At 38.7% G+C, this 15,497-nt stretch overlaps 1 protein-coding gene across 1 annotated transcript in view; it reads right to left on the bottom strand.

The window, feature by feature from the left end:
- Positions 1–5,409, bottom strand: part of tnmd (tenomodulin) — a 52,051-nt gene extending 46,642 nt beyond the window's left edge. The window contains exons 1-2 of the mRNA XM_015351530.2: positions 5,283–5,409; positions 1,202–1,336 (exon numbers count right to left, since the gene is read on the bottom strand). Of these exons, the coding sequence (XP_015207016.1) occupies positions 1,202–1,336; positions 5,283–5,330 (183 nt within the window). The 5' untranslated portion in view covers positions 5,331–5,409. The remainder of the gene's footprint in view (positions 1–1,201; positions 1,337–5,282) is intronic.
- Between the last annotated feature and the right edge of the window lie 10,088 nt (positions 5,410–15,497).

Below are 15,497 nucleotides of genomic sequence, written 5' to 3'. Positions count from 1 at the left end.
GGTCTTGGCTGTGACTCCTGCCAAAGCTGGGCCTCAGTCCTCAGAATGAAAGAATACACATTAAACTTATGTATGCAATCTTTGGTGGAAGCTGGGGAAAATGTGCACTTGATAGTTACTACTCATTTCTAATCTGTCTCATTGTCTATCGGCTGTATTCAGTGGCACTTCAGTTATAATTGGCTGTCTTGTGCTCCTGGGTGGCTCAGCTGGTATAAGACACCCCCTGATGAACAAGCTGGCTCAAATGGAGCCAGTACTAGCAGGCAGCTGTGGCCAGGGGCACCAGAGGGGTTCCCCAGCAGTTTTACTGGGGAAGCTGTGAGGGAGTAGCACTGCTTGTCAAGCTACTGGCTACTGCGCCACCAGTGTTTGTCAAGTGTCTCTGAAATAAAAGTTTTTTTTCCAGTTATGTGCTTCTGTGTCCAATAGGCAGTAATGGCTGAAAACAATATATTTACATATGGAAACTGAAACAATATTTTAGGAACCACTTAAAACAGAACAGTTTAAAGACAAAGTAAGCTTAAACTTAAAGTTTGCAGGCAAAAGTACTATAATTTTAGTATGAGAAACTTTATTTTAGACAATAAAAGTGAGTTGCAGCATTTCTTATTAGATCAGTGTTCTGACTGTGTTTATTTTGGATATACTGTTCTCCTACTGTAGTTTCTCAAGAAACTCAATTCTCACATTCAATTCCCACTCCTAAGTATGACTGTGGAAGTAGCCTATCGATTGCTCTGTCTCCATGCACCTTTTAATTTAATGCCTTTGTATTTTACATAACAGAAAAGGTGAAGCCAATAATCTAATATGACCTTTTTTTAAATAAAAGGGCATATGGATCTAAAGCTTAAAAAACGTTTGGTTGCAAATTGAAACCAAAAGACTTGGAAGTGAATGCAGGGAGTGCTGAAATTTTAGGAAGAGGTTCTGTGTAGGCTCTGTAGGTGCATCAGGAATGATAAATACGGGCATTCTTCTCAGAAACAGTACAGAATAATAAAAGCAGAATGGACCTGTAGGTCTTTATTATTTTCTTTCAGCTTTTAGGTCAGCTATTTTGACTGTCTTTCCTTTAGCTTTAAGCTATTGGCTTGGCTGAGACGTTGCTGTGGAATCTGTTGAATTCTTGCCACAGACGATAGGGGCCATGAACAATTTAGTGAATTGTTAAGAAGAAGCTCTGACTTCTTACCTTCCCAGAGCCTGGGGTCCAGAAGTGTTTGAGGCTAAAGACACAGAGGGTCAGGGAGAGAACTAGGAGGGTCACCACCAGCGCCCCCAGCTGGTAGCTGCGGTATCTGCTCTTCTTCTCCTTTGCTACTTCAACCTTGGACAAAAACAAAAGTATGCAGTCTGAGAGTTTATACATACCTTTAACAACATGGTTTTACCTCATTAGAATAACGTATATATCCTTTTTTTCTAGTACTTTTTGAAACGATAATTGCGGTGTTACTGTCCATTCATGTCATTGTTAAATTCGACATTGTTAAGTTGTTGCCGGGATGCTCCTGATGGGACCACTAGCTGTACATCCGCTTCTGCATGCGAGGGTCCTGTGTGACTGTGCTCTGTCCTTGCGCTGAGATGTAAAGCAGAACGTCAGCCGTAAGAATCTCTGCAGCAGCTGCTGATGTGCAGACCAGCCCTTAGTCTTTTTATTGCTTTGAATAAAACTATAATTAAGTGTCAGAAAATTTCACATCTTGCTAATTTGCAGTACTCAGTTTTAAAATATTATGAAAATGTGGCAACTTACACATTCTTAGTACTGCATATAAGAGAATAATAAAAAGTCAAATTTAAATAAGAGAAAAAATATAAATTCAGCAAACCTCAGAGAAAGACAATAATTAAGTCCCTCTTTGAGGAAAGGTCCATTTTGCATCCCATAATTTGTTTGGAGTTGGGACATATTTAAAACAAAATTAATTTAAGCACATCACTGTACTTTATTTATTTATTTCATGTGCTATTGTGATTTATTGAGTTCTTGGCATGGTGTGTCACAGAGAACTGTATCATGTAATATTGTGAAACACTGGCAGTATAGTTTATACATAATTAAACGAATACGCAGTCAGCCCTGCTCATAATGAGTGCTCAGGGCAATCTTCACATGTACAGTATAACACTGAACCAAGGAAATAGCCTGCACCATGAGACATAATCATACTGGGAAAATACACACAGGGGATTATATCCTCAGTGTGTTTTAGGTAAACTATCATACCACACAGAACAACCATTAATTAACAAAGAAATAGTATGTATTCATTTGAAAGATATATTTAAGGTTAAGTTAAGGAAACCTTTTTCCCAAATGGGAATTTGTATTATCAGGCTCAAAAGCTTTAAGCTATGAAGTATTTAAAGCTTCATTTAAAAAAAAAACGTTTGATGCTTACAAGAGCATTCTGGATTAATGATGATGCCTCCAAGACCCAGAGAATTGAGCAGTATAAATTAGCTCTTTAAACAAATATGCAAACAAGTGAACAAACGAGAAGACATCATTAACATCAATAAAGAGCTGTACAATACAAACTTGCTCTATGCTGTGAACTCCGAGTCCTTGGACTAAGTCCACTACAGTGGTACAATGTAGTGTATTTGTACTGTACATACAAAGTACGGTACAGTAACAGGTATTCAATACAATGTCTCAAAAACTGTAACTTTACTGCAAGAACTTACTGGACAGTAACAATAACAATGTGACTGTTTGTTCTGGCTTGCCTGCTTGGTTTTCAGCAGTTTATTGTTCATAGGATCTCATCCCACTGCTTCTTGAGAGACAACAGGGAACTTGCTTCAGCAACATCAGCATCTAACTTGTTCCAAACACCTACAGCTCCTTGTGCACTGAAGTACTTCTTGTTTCAGCCCTGTAGGTGCATCCTCCATGAATATTGTACTTTTTATTCATGTTCATGGATCCCTGTTTCAAACCTGTGGAGTAACACAGTCAAGGAGAGCTTGCGTGGGTCATGGAGTAAACTTAATATATACTGAATATACTGTGCTGGTTAATCCAACTATTCAGTGAAAGTTAGTCGTCTGCACAGGCAATCAAACAGCAGCCACTGTTAAATATCAATTCTGATTTCATTCTGAACTCTTTCTCTGAACATTTGATTGCTTTCTTGTAATAGGCACTTCATTCTTCATACGGAAACTTAAAAATACAACTTATATGCCACTGAAGAATGGAAAGAATGGATGATAGTAAGGTCAACCATATTAAGGACAGTAAAGGGAAAAGAAACTACAGAAATAAATAGTGCCATGAAAATCCTTTCTTGCATTTTTTATTTGATAAACTGCAATGGAGAAAAGTACATCTTTTTATTTGGGGATGAATAAAAATGTGAACACTAATTGCACAGGCTGATACGTTCAGTTTTCAACGTGGCACAGACCGTTGTCCTCCCCTTTTCATTTTTCTAAACTGGAAGAACTCCAGCTTGGTAGAACTTTGCTTTGCTCTTTGCCACTCAGGCCAGGGATCACACAAATAGCACAACATTTAATGTATATTTTATTTCAAGGCCGCTGTAAATTGATCTTGCTTTTGGCATCAAGGAATGTTTGGCGATTCTGAACGATAGGAGGCACCGGTCTGGGGCAGCCCCGCTCCACGTGATCCGCCACAGAGAGGCTTAATGAGGCGAGATGGGAGACAGGAGGTGATAGATCAAGATTTTTTAGAGGCCTGGAAATTTCTGCCGCAATCAAGCCCCTCGTCATGTGTTGTATAACCGATGGAAATTTGACTGCGGGACAAACTTCTGTCTGCTAGGAATTTAAATTACCCAGAAAGCACACACACTGCCAATGATTAACATTAAATCAGTATGAAGTTTAAATGTGGCAAAGACAGCTCCTCATAGGCAGATCATAATGCGTGAGTTATACAGCCATCGTTAAGCTTTTCACCAGGAGCTCCCCTTCTGTCCCATCTGGGAGTTTCCCTGGGAAAAATAAGGTGGACAGGCAGCAGCGGAGGGTGGAGGGAAGGTAATTGCTTGTGTATGAATGCAAGAAGTAAAGTAGGGGGTGAAAAGTAGTTGTTCTTTTTTTAAAATTTACAGGACTTAAAATTCATCACAGAATTATGACAATGGAGGGAAAATCTGATAATATAATTAAGAACTGCTCTGCTTGCACAAAAACACAAAATTACTTGTGTGACTACATGATTCAATTGTTTATAGAGGTTTTTTTCCATCAACGGTGTTCAGGTGCTGTGCGTCTTTCTGTTGCATGAGGGAAAGCAATCAGGCAGAAATTGGACAGAAAAAATTTCATATAACATCTTGACAGACTTAGCCTAGCAATGAAAGCTTAATATACAGCAGAAACGATCAGTATGCAGAGCTGAAAAAAGCTGCTGAAGCCACTTGGTTTTCCAATAGACACCCTTTGCTTGAAAGCACGACTATACACACACTTGGATCGACTATGGTCAGAGATACAGGCGCCCCAGGAGAACTCTGTTAAAATTCTCCACTGTATGTTTTCAGGGCAAATTCCTTTTCTTCACACTCAGGCTGCTTAGACAGCCATTGCGCTACTTGTTTTTCCTGAGTCTGAAGCCCATACCCTTCGTGTTGTCAAACAGACTGCAGGATATGTGTTTGAAGTGTGCTCGTTATTTAGACACTGCAAGATCAGAGAAACACCACTGTGCACAGTCTCAAACATTCAGACCCCAGGCTCCCTTCAGGAAGGGCCACTACAGTTCCACTGCTAATGTCCTTTAGGTTTAGGTTAAGATGACCAGCTCAGCGTGGAAAGATCTTAAAATACCAGTCTGCTTTGCAAAATTCATTTGTGAAATTTTACTAAACTATTTCCTTTCAGTTTTACAAAGTTATAATACTTTGCCATGTTCTAAATTTGATTATAGCAGTTAAACAGCTCAAAATTCTGCAAAAAATCTCTTTAGAAGAGATGAAATTTTCTTTATTTAAAGATAATCTGAAATGAACTCACGTCGCAGTCTGCTATAACCCTAAAGGAACTGCCAGAAATTTTAATATCCTGGCAAAGTGACCATGTGCTTATTGATGAAGTCTTAAAAATACAATAGCAATTATTATTAAAGATTTTTAGAGAAAATATAAAAAAAATAAAATAACATTTCCAGTGCTAATATAATCTGTATAAAAGTTAGCCAAAAATTAAAATCCATTATTAAAACCCACAACCAATATTAGCTGTAGAATAAATTACATATAAAAATGTTTTTAAATTAGAATTAAACTCACATCCTTCCAGAGAGTTTGTTGACTGCTGGACTGACAGTTTGAGTCCATGGTGTCCTGAGGAAGACTGACTTGTTAAGAAACACTCCTACTGCCCAAGAAAGAGTTGCTCTGCCTGTGTACGAGTGAGGGAGTTCCAGCTTCATTCTGTAGGTCATTGGGAGCTCGGTTCACAGGGAGGGTTTCTCTCAGCCGGGTAGAGATATACAAGAGCTCAATAAAACTACCCATTTCACACAGCAACTGTATTTGGTTACTTCCAAAAACACTTTTACATATTAGCGTAAAAAGTAAAAGCATAAAACATAATTTTGACCTTATGAAAAAGAACACATATGCAACTAAACATACAATACATAAGATATCTGTATTTCCTTTAATGCATACTAGTGTATTTATATTTTGTATTTAGCATATATATTTACCCTGCAATAAGAAAGAAGGAAAATGTTTCCCTGCAAAAAATAACTTGGTGGTATCTGATGGACAATAATGTGAGAAATAAAACATACTGTTGAGATCAGCTCACTTCAGGAACAGAAAAGCACGCAGAAGAATGTCTCAAAAGAAAATTGTGCTTTGGCTGGTTTTATAACAGGAGCTTGTTTTAGTTCTCTCCCTGTTGTCCATTAAAAAGTCTTAGTGAATGATTTGATATGAAACCAACACATTGAGCAGCATAGTCCCTCTGTTTCGCACATTGTCAGACACACGCCCACAAATGCAGGTGCACACAACCACCAACGCACGCACAACCACATTCATGCACACACCAGAGTACAACACATTCTGCAGCATATAGAGATTGAGCACCACAGTAAAGCACATTGAGATTGAGCACCACAGTACTTCACATTCTATAGCATCTAGAGACTGACCACTGCAGTACAGCACAATATAGCATCTAGAGACTGAACACTGCAGTACAGCACATTCTATAGCATCTAGAGACTGAACACTGCAGTATAACACATTCTATAGCATCTAGAGACTGAACACTGCAGTACAGCACATTCTACACAGTATAGGGACTGAGCACCACAGTACTTCACATTCTATAGCATCTAGAGACTGAACACTGCAGTATAACACATTCTATAGCATCTAGAGACTGACCTCTGCAGTACAGCACATTCTATAGCATCTAGAGACTGAACACTACAGTGCAGCACATTCTACACAGTATAGGGACTGAGCACCACCGTACAGAACATTCTACAGCATATAGAGACTGAGCACCACAGTACAGTGCATTCTACAGCACATAGAGACTGAGCACCACAGTACAGCACATTCTACACAGTATAGGAACTGAGCGCCAGGGTACAGCTCATTTTGCAGCATATAGAGACAGAGTACAAGGGTACAGCACATTCTACACAGTATAGCAATCACAGTATCACAGTATAGCAATGTTCTGCAAAATATACTGCAAGGACTTTGGATAAAAATGACAGAATGCAGCTCATTTTTCTAGCTACCCTCCAGAGAAAATACTTCCAAGCAGGGTCTGTTTTGACATTCTTACACTTTAGGGCTTTTACTTTTTAACACAATCAAAGCAATGCAGCGGAGTGCTGCGACATCTGTGAAAATCTGGCTGATCCTCAAAATCTAAGCCAAGAAGAATTTTAACAGGATCAAGACTGAAATTTTGAACACGAGGAATATGTAATGAAGCCTATGAACTTAAGAATCCCATAAGAATCCTAAATAACCCTGTATTATGGGAGATATATTTATTCAAATCACACAAATAATTAGGAAATGTTGCTCTATAAATATGCCTATATACCACATCATTTTGATAATTCGACTATGTTAACTTTAAAGTTGACACTGACCTTCTCCTGATGAAAAGTAAGCAGGCGCTTTTCTATAAAACCATAGTGTGCTAACACGTCCCTGTTTATTAATTAATATGTTTTTTAGTTGTGCACATACAAACGAAGCCCACAGTAAGTGATGCAAATATTTAGAAATTAAGTACATACATTTGAGACAATTCTGAATGTATAAGAAAAATCATCTCTGTTTTCCTAATTATGTTCCTAATTAGGGCTTACATCAGGAAAATTGAATTGGTTCAGACATTTCAATACATTTGTAGCTTAATAAACATACATTTTAATTTTCTTCTTTCTGGAATATTGAAAAAAAATGAGCAAAACAAAAAATAAATCTAAAATAGCATCAAAATGACAGTTAATAATTTCTACAACATCACACTGATCACACTGGACTGATGTGGGTAATTCTGAATGTCCAGGACAGCTGACTATCTAGTTCAATATCAGTTACATACTGTACACACAAATGAATGCTTGTAGGATACTCACCTCCCCCCCTTCATACTGTTTATACTATGCAGTACATACTGATGATCTGCTCTACCCAATGCACAAAAAGGGTCTGTTGTCATATTGATAGATAAAATATGAAGTAATCTTGGTCAACGGAGGTTTAATATACTGGAGAAGATTTTAACACACATGTCCATCAGATCAGATGGCCAAAAGCCTTAGTCAGCTGTTGCACATTTATATAAATCGCATCAATTACCAAAGTATTTTGTCTGGGCACATCAGGCGGGCTTTTCAAGAATAACGCAGCGTCAGCACTAGGATAAACTCAGGAACCCAAATCCTTCAGCAGCTGGTGGTGCAAGAGAAGAAGTTCTACATGGATGAAAGAAAATAAATAGCAATTTAGGCTCAAATTAACACCATATACCAGTAGATTAGAACTGTGGTGCACACTGCCTGAGCAAAATGCTGAAGAATTAGAGAGCAAACAGCAGCTTCTCACTCACTGCTCTGATAAGACACTGACGAGCTCTGTCACCTTTTTGCTTGTTTTTCGTAGATTTTCTAAAACCAACAATGGAGGGAAAAGTATTCCAAAAGCTCAAGTGTGCATTACAAAGACACACAAACAGTTCAGCAACCAATAGCTTGAAAAGTCTTTGCACAGAAGGAGAGAAATCAGTCTCTTTTCCATCTTGGTGTTTTTGTATGTCACTCCTATCTACACAGACTGTCCCTCGGGCTGTTTAATTGTCTAAGTATCCTGTGCTGAGAGTCATACATAAGCAAAATAATTTGCAGCACATGGCAAGGCAGTAAGGTTCCACAAGCCTGTGACTGAAACTGCCTTAGTATCCTATGGTGACTTAATTTTCATTTACATGATTATGGCACTGACAGAGATGAAGATTTAAATAGTAATTTTTTGTTTTTATACAAGTATATTTTTAAACCCTAGAACTTTCACTATTGAAGTCACAAGAGAAACTTTTTATCTCCTCTTCCCTTCCTTTCACTATACTCAATGGCATCCTCTCAGCATTTTCACTCTTTTTCGACACCTACTCTCTCCCACTCCTTCCTCTCCTATTCTTTTTTCCTTTCACCTCTCACTCTCTGCGTTTCTCATTTTTAGTGCAGTAGACAGGCACCCACACGTTTCTCACATATTCAGGACATGCACCCAGACACAGAACAGGTATGGTTCCTGCAGGGGCGGATTGATCCTGTCATGGCCATGACCTGAGAAGAAACATTTCCTCTGCACGGGATCAGGCTAGTGGCAGATCTGCCCTGTCTCTTGCGGGACACTGTTTTGATTCAGCATCAAAGGAAATGTAGTAGCTATGACTGCAAGAATGTACAAACTTGTTAGGAAACTGGCAAAATCTTTATTTCTAGCAGGTGCACTGATATTTTTGTTGACCATACCTGATGGGTAAATTACGTCATACTGATGAACATTTGTCAGCAACAGGGCTCGTCAATGGGGGGGGGTAAACTGTGAAAGCCTCAGGTGTGCAGCTTGTTGGGACACATGCTTTGCGCCAGGTTTTAGATGTTTTGTAGGAATCTGTCTCTTTCCTCTCCTAGATTCTGGACAAATATGTGTCTTTCTGCTGGCCATGTCACTCCCCATATGTGCAATGAGACTGAAGTCTGGAAAATAAGGCATGCAAAGCATAACGTCTCTGACACTGTATAAGAATTACAGGGGCATGTGTTGTCCTGCTGGAATGTGTTCACATCTAGGAGAGCCTACAGAAAAGACAAGTGAGGACCTAGGATTTCACGCTGTGATGTGACATGGCAAAGCCGGGTTGCCAACAATCTCCAAACCAGCACACTTGGACCTTCCCTTTGGTCAGCCTGTTTTGAACAACAGTCAGACGATGGTTTTGAACAGCAGTGCCACAGTTGGTGATGTGTAGTTGTGTTCTACACAACTGTGATTCATCAGTAAAGAGGACTCTGCTCCACTGCTCCATTCTGGCTGACCCATTACCTTGACAAGCAGGGTGTATTATTTACCTCCAGTGTTTTCTGTCTTGAATGTTACCAGACTTGACATTCAGCTGGATAAATCACCTCCTCTTCATCCGTGGCCAACAAACTCCCTTACTAATCATGTCATTCAGCACTAATGCAACACTAAAGACACCTAATCAATCACCAAAGTCCATACCCTTTATTTTTCTAAACCCATAACTGCATGAACAGAGAGATTTGTCTCTTTGGATGCTCAATATATGTGTATATAACATATTCAGATGTAATACACATCAGACTTTGAAGACTGTGTGAAATATGTTATATAAATAGGTGCAGTTAATCTATTCACCCAGATTTGACCCCAACATACTGTATGCACCTACCATTGCAGTGATTTGCTTTGTACTAGTGAATTAATTTGCCTCCTTTTTAAATGCAGATGATAAACTAAACTGCAGTGAGAACACTGACCCAGTGCAGCTGTGAATGGCTCTTTATGTGTTGTGATTGTATTATGTATTAAACTGCACTACGAGGAGCACTTTAGCATTGCATTACAGAAGAGGAAGTGAAGATGTGCTGCTTGTCATCATACACATTTGTAATGAAATGCATTTTATTGGAGACTTAGTGGAGGCAGAAGAGATGAGGAAATATAAAAGTCTACTCCTACACAGGGCACAAAAAACAATCTGCAGAATTAAAAATCTGTTACTATACACAAAAAAATTGCCTTGACATTAAAACATTCAGCACTGGAAATGTGACATGAAAATTGCTACTTACCATATTTAAAGCAGAGTCAACCAAACAGATCCTTCCAGATTGCTTTCTTGGAAGTGAGTACCTGTACCTCTCTAGTCCAGATACTCATTTAAATGCCAAATATATGGGAACATTTGAAAAAGCTTTTATTTTGTGTGTGTGAGATAAAATTCTCAGAAATGCCTTTATGAGAAATGAGAAAATCAATCAGTCTTTGTTCTAGGAATAAATTCTGTTTCCAACCCTTCAGGTATCCCACCATTAAATCTTTTCAAGTCACAATCAAGCTTTGGCCACCAAAATGTGTGTATTTTACTGTACAGTAACGCATTCTTGCTAATTTTGGATTTATTTCTGGAGATCATTATTTTCTAAGATGCTTCTTTGATTTACTTTAAGAATTATGAAAATGAATGGCCAGCCGGTGGGGTAGTGACCCTCTAGGGAGAATAGATGGTCAGCAAAAAATGCCCCCTCAAACCTTCAGTTTAGATAGATCCATTTGGTGTTTGCATCAGAACGGGCCATAAAAATACAGCTGACAAGAAAAGAGGAGCAGCAGTGATGATTGTTTGCTAGGAATGAGGCTGCTTGGAGCGATTTCTCTTATTTGATGTTGGCAGGTCCATCCAATGACAGCAAAAGTGTAGTGGAGTGAGACAGGTTGGACTGTAAATATGACAGTGAGGGTGAACCAGGAGTCTGTTCCTTTCATGTCACCTCTGGGCATTTTTAAGCAAACAAACAAATTAAATAAATAAATGTACAGAACGGTGCTGCCTTGTTTCCAGTTAGACTCTTTGAACTGACAGGGAATGAATAGAATTGTGGATTATGGCTCTCTAAATCTAACATAATTTCTCTATTCATTTCCTAATTCTCAGTGTGAGTATAAAGCCGTGTGCTGTGGGCTTTTTGCAATTTCCTGCCTGATTCGTATATTGACTTCTTTAAAATGTGTTTGCATACTGATTCACTATGTGATTAAGCATGAAAAACAACCGGGAAGATCTCAAGAAGGTGAAAAAAATCCCGTCAAAAAACGTCCCAAATCTGTGATACTCAAACCTAAACCTATACCAAACTTTAACAAAGAACCATTTTAGAAAATAACTTTTTTTCATTACAATGCTAATACAAATAAACAAATCGGTCTATTTTAAGTGTAATTTTCATTTGTAAAAGTAACCTTCAATTGCTACAATGCTGTTGTTACTGAGATCATCCCTAAGCCAAACCCCTAGTAAAGAGCTGGAAAGGGCAACGTGTATCCAGTCTCCTGGCACAGGTGCCTGCGGGAATGTGCGAGCAGTGCCGTCTGTAAGTCATGATCAAACAGCGATTACAGCCATGCTACACAAGTAAAGTTAATTAACATTTACATTCACTGAGAGACCGCCGAGTGAGGAAAGACCGAAAAGAGACAGTTTAAATTGCTATCTAGAATCACACCTGCTATCTCTTTAACACCTTTGTCTTAGAAAAGCCGTATTTTAAATAGTGGCACTTTACTTAATAAAACTTCAACTTCTCAAGGTGATGACAAAGGATTAAGCTACAGCAGAAATGGTATGCAGCATTTTACTAACTGATGCGTAGTGTACAGTATAGTTAATTTCTGAAGGGCACTAAAAAAAGCTGTAAAGGCAACAGCTGTTGGTTAAGCCTGGCCACACAACTCATTGAGTTCCTTCGCTGCTGTGGATCAGTCTCGGCATTTTTTAAAGGCGATGATGCACGCAGTTGCTACTGCAGCCCGGAGCTTCATTATCAGTCTTCTTTTCTGGACAGCGTCCATTGACTATTTGGAGAAACGAAGCAATGGGACTGAAGCACATTCACTTCTGGAGAGAAATGTACTGTAAACAGCTAGTCGGTTATTTATCCACAAGTTGGGTGCAAAATAAAAACAACGAGCAAATGAACGAGAACGCCGATTCACATAGGTTAAAAAATCTGTCGTTCGCAAAGCTGAAGACCAGAAATAAATAATACTGTATTGATGTGCGTTTCAAGACGGGTGACAATTATTTAAAACCAATTAAAAAAGCAAACGATAGTAAACGCTACTCACCCTGCGTTTACGAGCACTGCAAGGACACAGCGGATATCAAGTTTTTTCCAACAGCTGAGATGAGCTCAGACACACAAAGGCATAAAAAAACTAATACTAGTGTCATTCACTGAGAAGTGTTGGACAGAAACGGTAGAGTTAAATGGGCACAATAGGTAAACCTGCGTTTCAAAGTTGGGTGCTCTTGTGTACGTGGGAACCAGGCCAACTAATTCTCTAGCCTGGAGATGTAAGGTGAATGTGGTTCAACAAGCGTCAATTCAGAAACACAGCGCTGTGTGGAGCTACGTCACTTCAACATAATCACCACAAACCAGAATTGTTTAAAACAGAAAAGAACAGTAAATATTTTTACAGCACACAATATATTTTGAACTAAAAATAACTTGAAAGGCTTGGATTAAGATATTTGTCTTGCAAATCATGTGTATGATATGAGTCAATGGCACAGTTTTGGGAAAGGTTAAGCCAGCGGCCATATCACCCTGCAACTCGCAACTCACAACTCCACTGAGGCTCAGTAGGTGTGAGCCTGGCCAATACTTGAATGGGAGACTTCCTGGGAAAAACTAAGGCTGCTGCTGGGCCAGCAGAGGGAGCCTTGCAATTAATTAATTATAATTGCTTAAACTAATATAGCGCTTTTCTGGACACCCCACTCAAAGCGCTTTACAGGAAATGGGGACTCCCCTCCACCACCACCAATATGCAGCATCCACCTGGATGATGCGACGGCAGCCATAGTGCACCAGAACGCTCACCACACATCAGCTCTCAGTGGGAAGAGAGCAGAGTAATGAAGCCAGTTCATAGATGGGGATTATTATTAGGAGGAAACGTCCTGGGATATTTAATGACCACAGAGAGTCAGGACCTCAGTTTTACGTCTTATCCGAAAGTAAGGTGCTAAATAAGTGTTAGCAGTTATTAATTATTATTAAAATAAATATTATTAATAATAATAATAAGGTGGGCAAGCTGCAGCAACATGGTCATTGCAATGTGGTGGAACTGATTGCCCTGTCAAACTCTTCCTGCATGGGACCTTCCCCAGAGGGAACACTGACTCGTACAGCGGTTGGCAACATCTCTCTCTCTGAGGGCCGCTTGATTTCACACAGGCGTCCAGTCTCTGTTTCTCATCTAGCCACCCTGGATTCCTCCTCTTTACTGTTTATTGTTTGCCGAGATTTGCAATGCCTATCTGTTAGGCTGCTGCAGTAAGAAGGAAAGCCTCTTTCACTGGTTTTGCAGTTTTAATTAATGTGCAATTTTTCTAGTTCTTTCAGCACCTGGTGTTCATTTAGTAAGTGAGAAGATGTATATATATACAGTATATGCACTCATTTGCTTTCCTTTCCCACACAGATACTTTTTATATTGTGTAATTTACTGAATGGCTGATTGTGTTGATATGTAGTTTAAATTGTGGAAAATTACATACGAGGGAAAGAATGTTCAAAAGTCATTGTTTGGACTGTAATATTAAAGAAGATTGGTCCTCCAAACAAACATTTGAAAACAAATTTAGTTGTAAATGAATCTGAAGTCAGTTCTTTTGTTGTCACCTAATCACAATCATGGGTGTGAGACGAAAGACATCACTCAAGTTTGACATCCCATTAATCAGACACAGTATTGTTAAAGTAGCAGTGCTGATTTTGCCAAAGGGACTAAGGTACTCAAAGATCAGAATATAATTAGCCAATTTCAGTTGGCATAAGTGATTGTTATCCTGCCACTACAGTTAATGTTTACCTCCTAACCCGCTGAGTAACCTTACAAAACGTGTTTTAATTCCGCCACTAGAGGGCGCACAATTATTAGTGAGCATTGTGCACAAATTTGACATCACAAAAATCACAAATGACACACATGAAATTCAGGTCCAATGTAAAACGCCAGCCCATCTAAAAGTCCAATTTATTTTTTATTCGCATGTCATTAATTTTAAAATAAAAGTTAAATAACATCTTTGTGGGTAACTAATGAATTAATTGGATTATGAATTATAAATGATTTTGATCAGGGAAAAAAGCCCCAACAGATATGCCCATCTGTCTTTTCAAAGTCTGCTGACAGCAGGTACACAGCTGCTAGCAAAATTACAGTAATAATTCAGCAGTTTCACTGCAGAAATGTATAGCAAACAAGAAATGTCAGGAAAAAATATACCGTTATTTTTTTGCCTCTCCAGGACTCAGATATGTATAGCTCGCTAGATAGATACATAAATAAAAATAAAAGGCTGAAAAGGGGCTCTGATAGAAACACATAAACAGTTTCTAAGCAACTAGGGCTTCATTGCAGCGGGAGCTGCAGAAAATCTATCGAGATTTGTCGATTAAGCTTCCTCTTCAAAATAAAATGAAAAGGGGGTTTATTTATTTATATATACAGTGTATGCATTTTGTTTGCATGTGATTAAATATTTATCAAAGGTCTCTACCGTAAGGCGAGACTGGCCTGGTGCCAAGCTTTTATGTGCAGTCCTGTCAACTGATATGGTGATTGGTTCTTTGCTCATGGACTGTACGTGCTGCTGTTCAGACCAGAGGACTAGGACTTCGCTCCTGGATGCATGATCAGCAAATCACTCCTAAATTCTATGATATCACGTTAAAAGGATATAAAACAAAAAATTGAAAGATGTCAGCAGGAACATAAAATGTCTCTTTTTCAAAAAACAATTACAAAATGTTTGCTCCCACAGATAGTATTTGTAGTTTTCGAACCTTATGGATTCTGTACATTCTGATAAGGTCTTCCCCTGTTGACTCAATTGTTAATAACAGGGCAGGAAAGATGACAAAAAGCTTTTGAATGTATTTTGGTAATAAAGACACATAGCTGTTATGCTAACAGACAGTCAGAGACTGAATAACTTGAACAAGTGTTGAGCAATGCATGTGTTATCGAGCCTGCTCTTGTAGACTGATTTTAGTTTCTTCATACCCATTAATTTTCATTTGTTGTTTCTTCATAATTTCAAATTAGTGTTTATTATGCATTTTTGATAGAGCTTGGGGCACAAGCAGTAACAGCGGAACAAATAAAACCAGACTTGTTTGGAATATAGGG

This window comes from Lepisosteus oculatus, chromosome 8, assembly GCF_040954835.1.
Source record: "Lepisosteus oculatus isolate fLepOcu1 chromosome 8, fLepOcu1.hap2, whole genome shotgun sequence".
NCBI lineage: Eukaryota > Metazoa > Chordata > Actinopteri > Semionotiformes > Lepisosteidae > Lepisosteus > Lepisosteus oculatus.
This window is presented reverse-complemented; position numbering and strand designations above follow the sequence as displayed.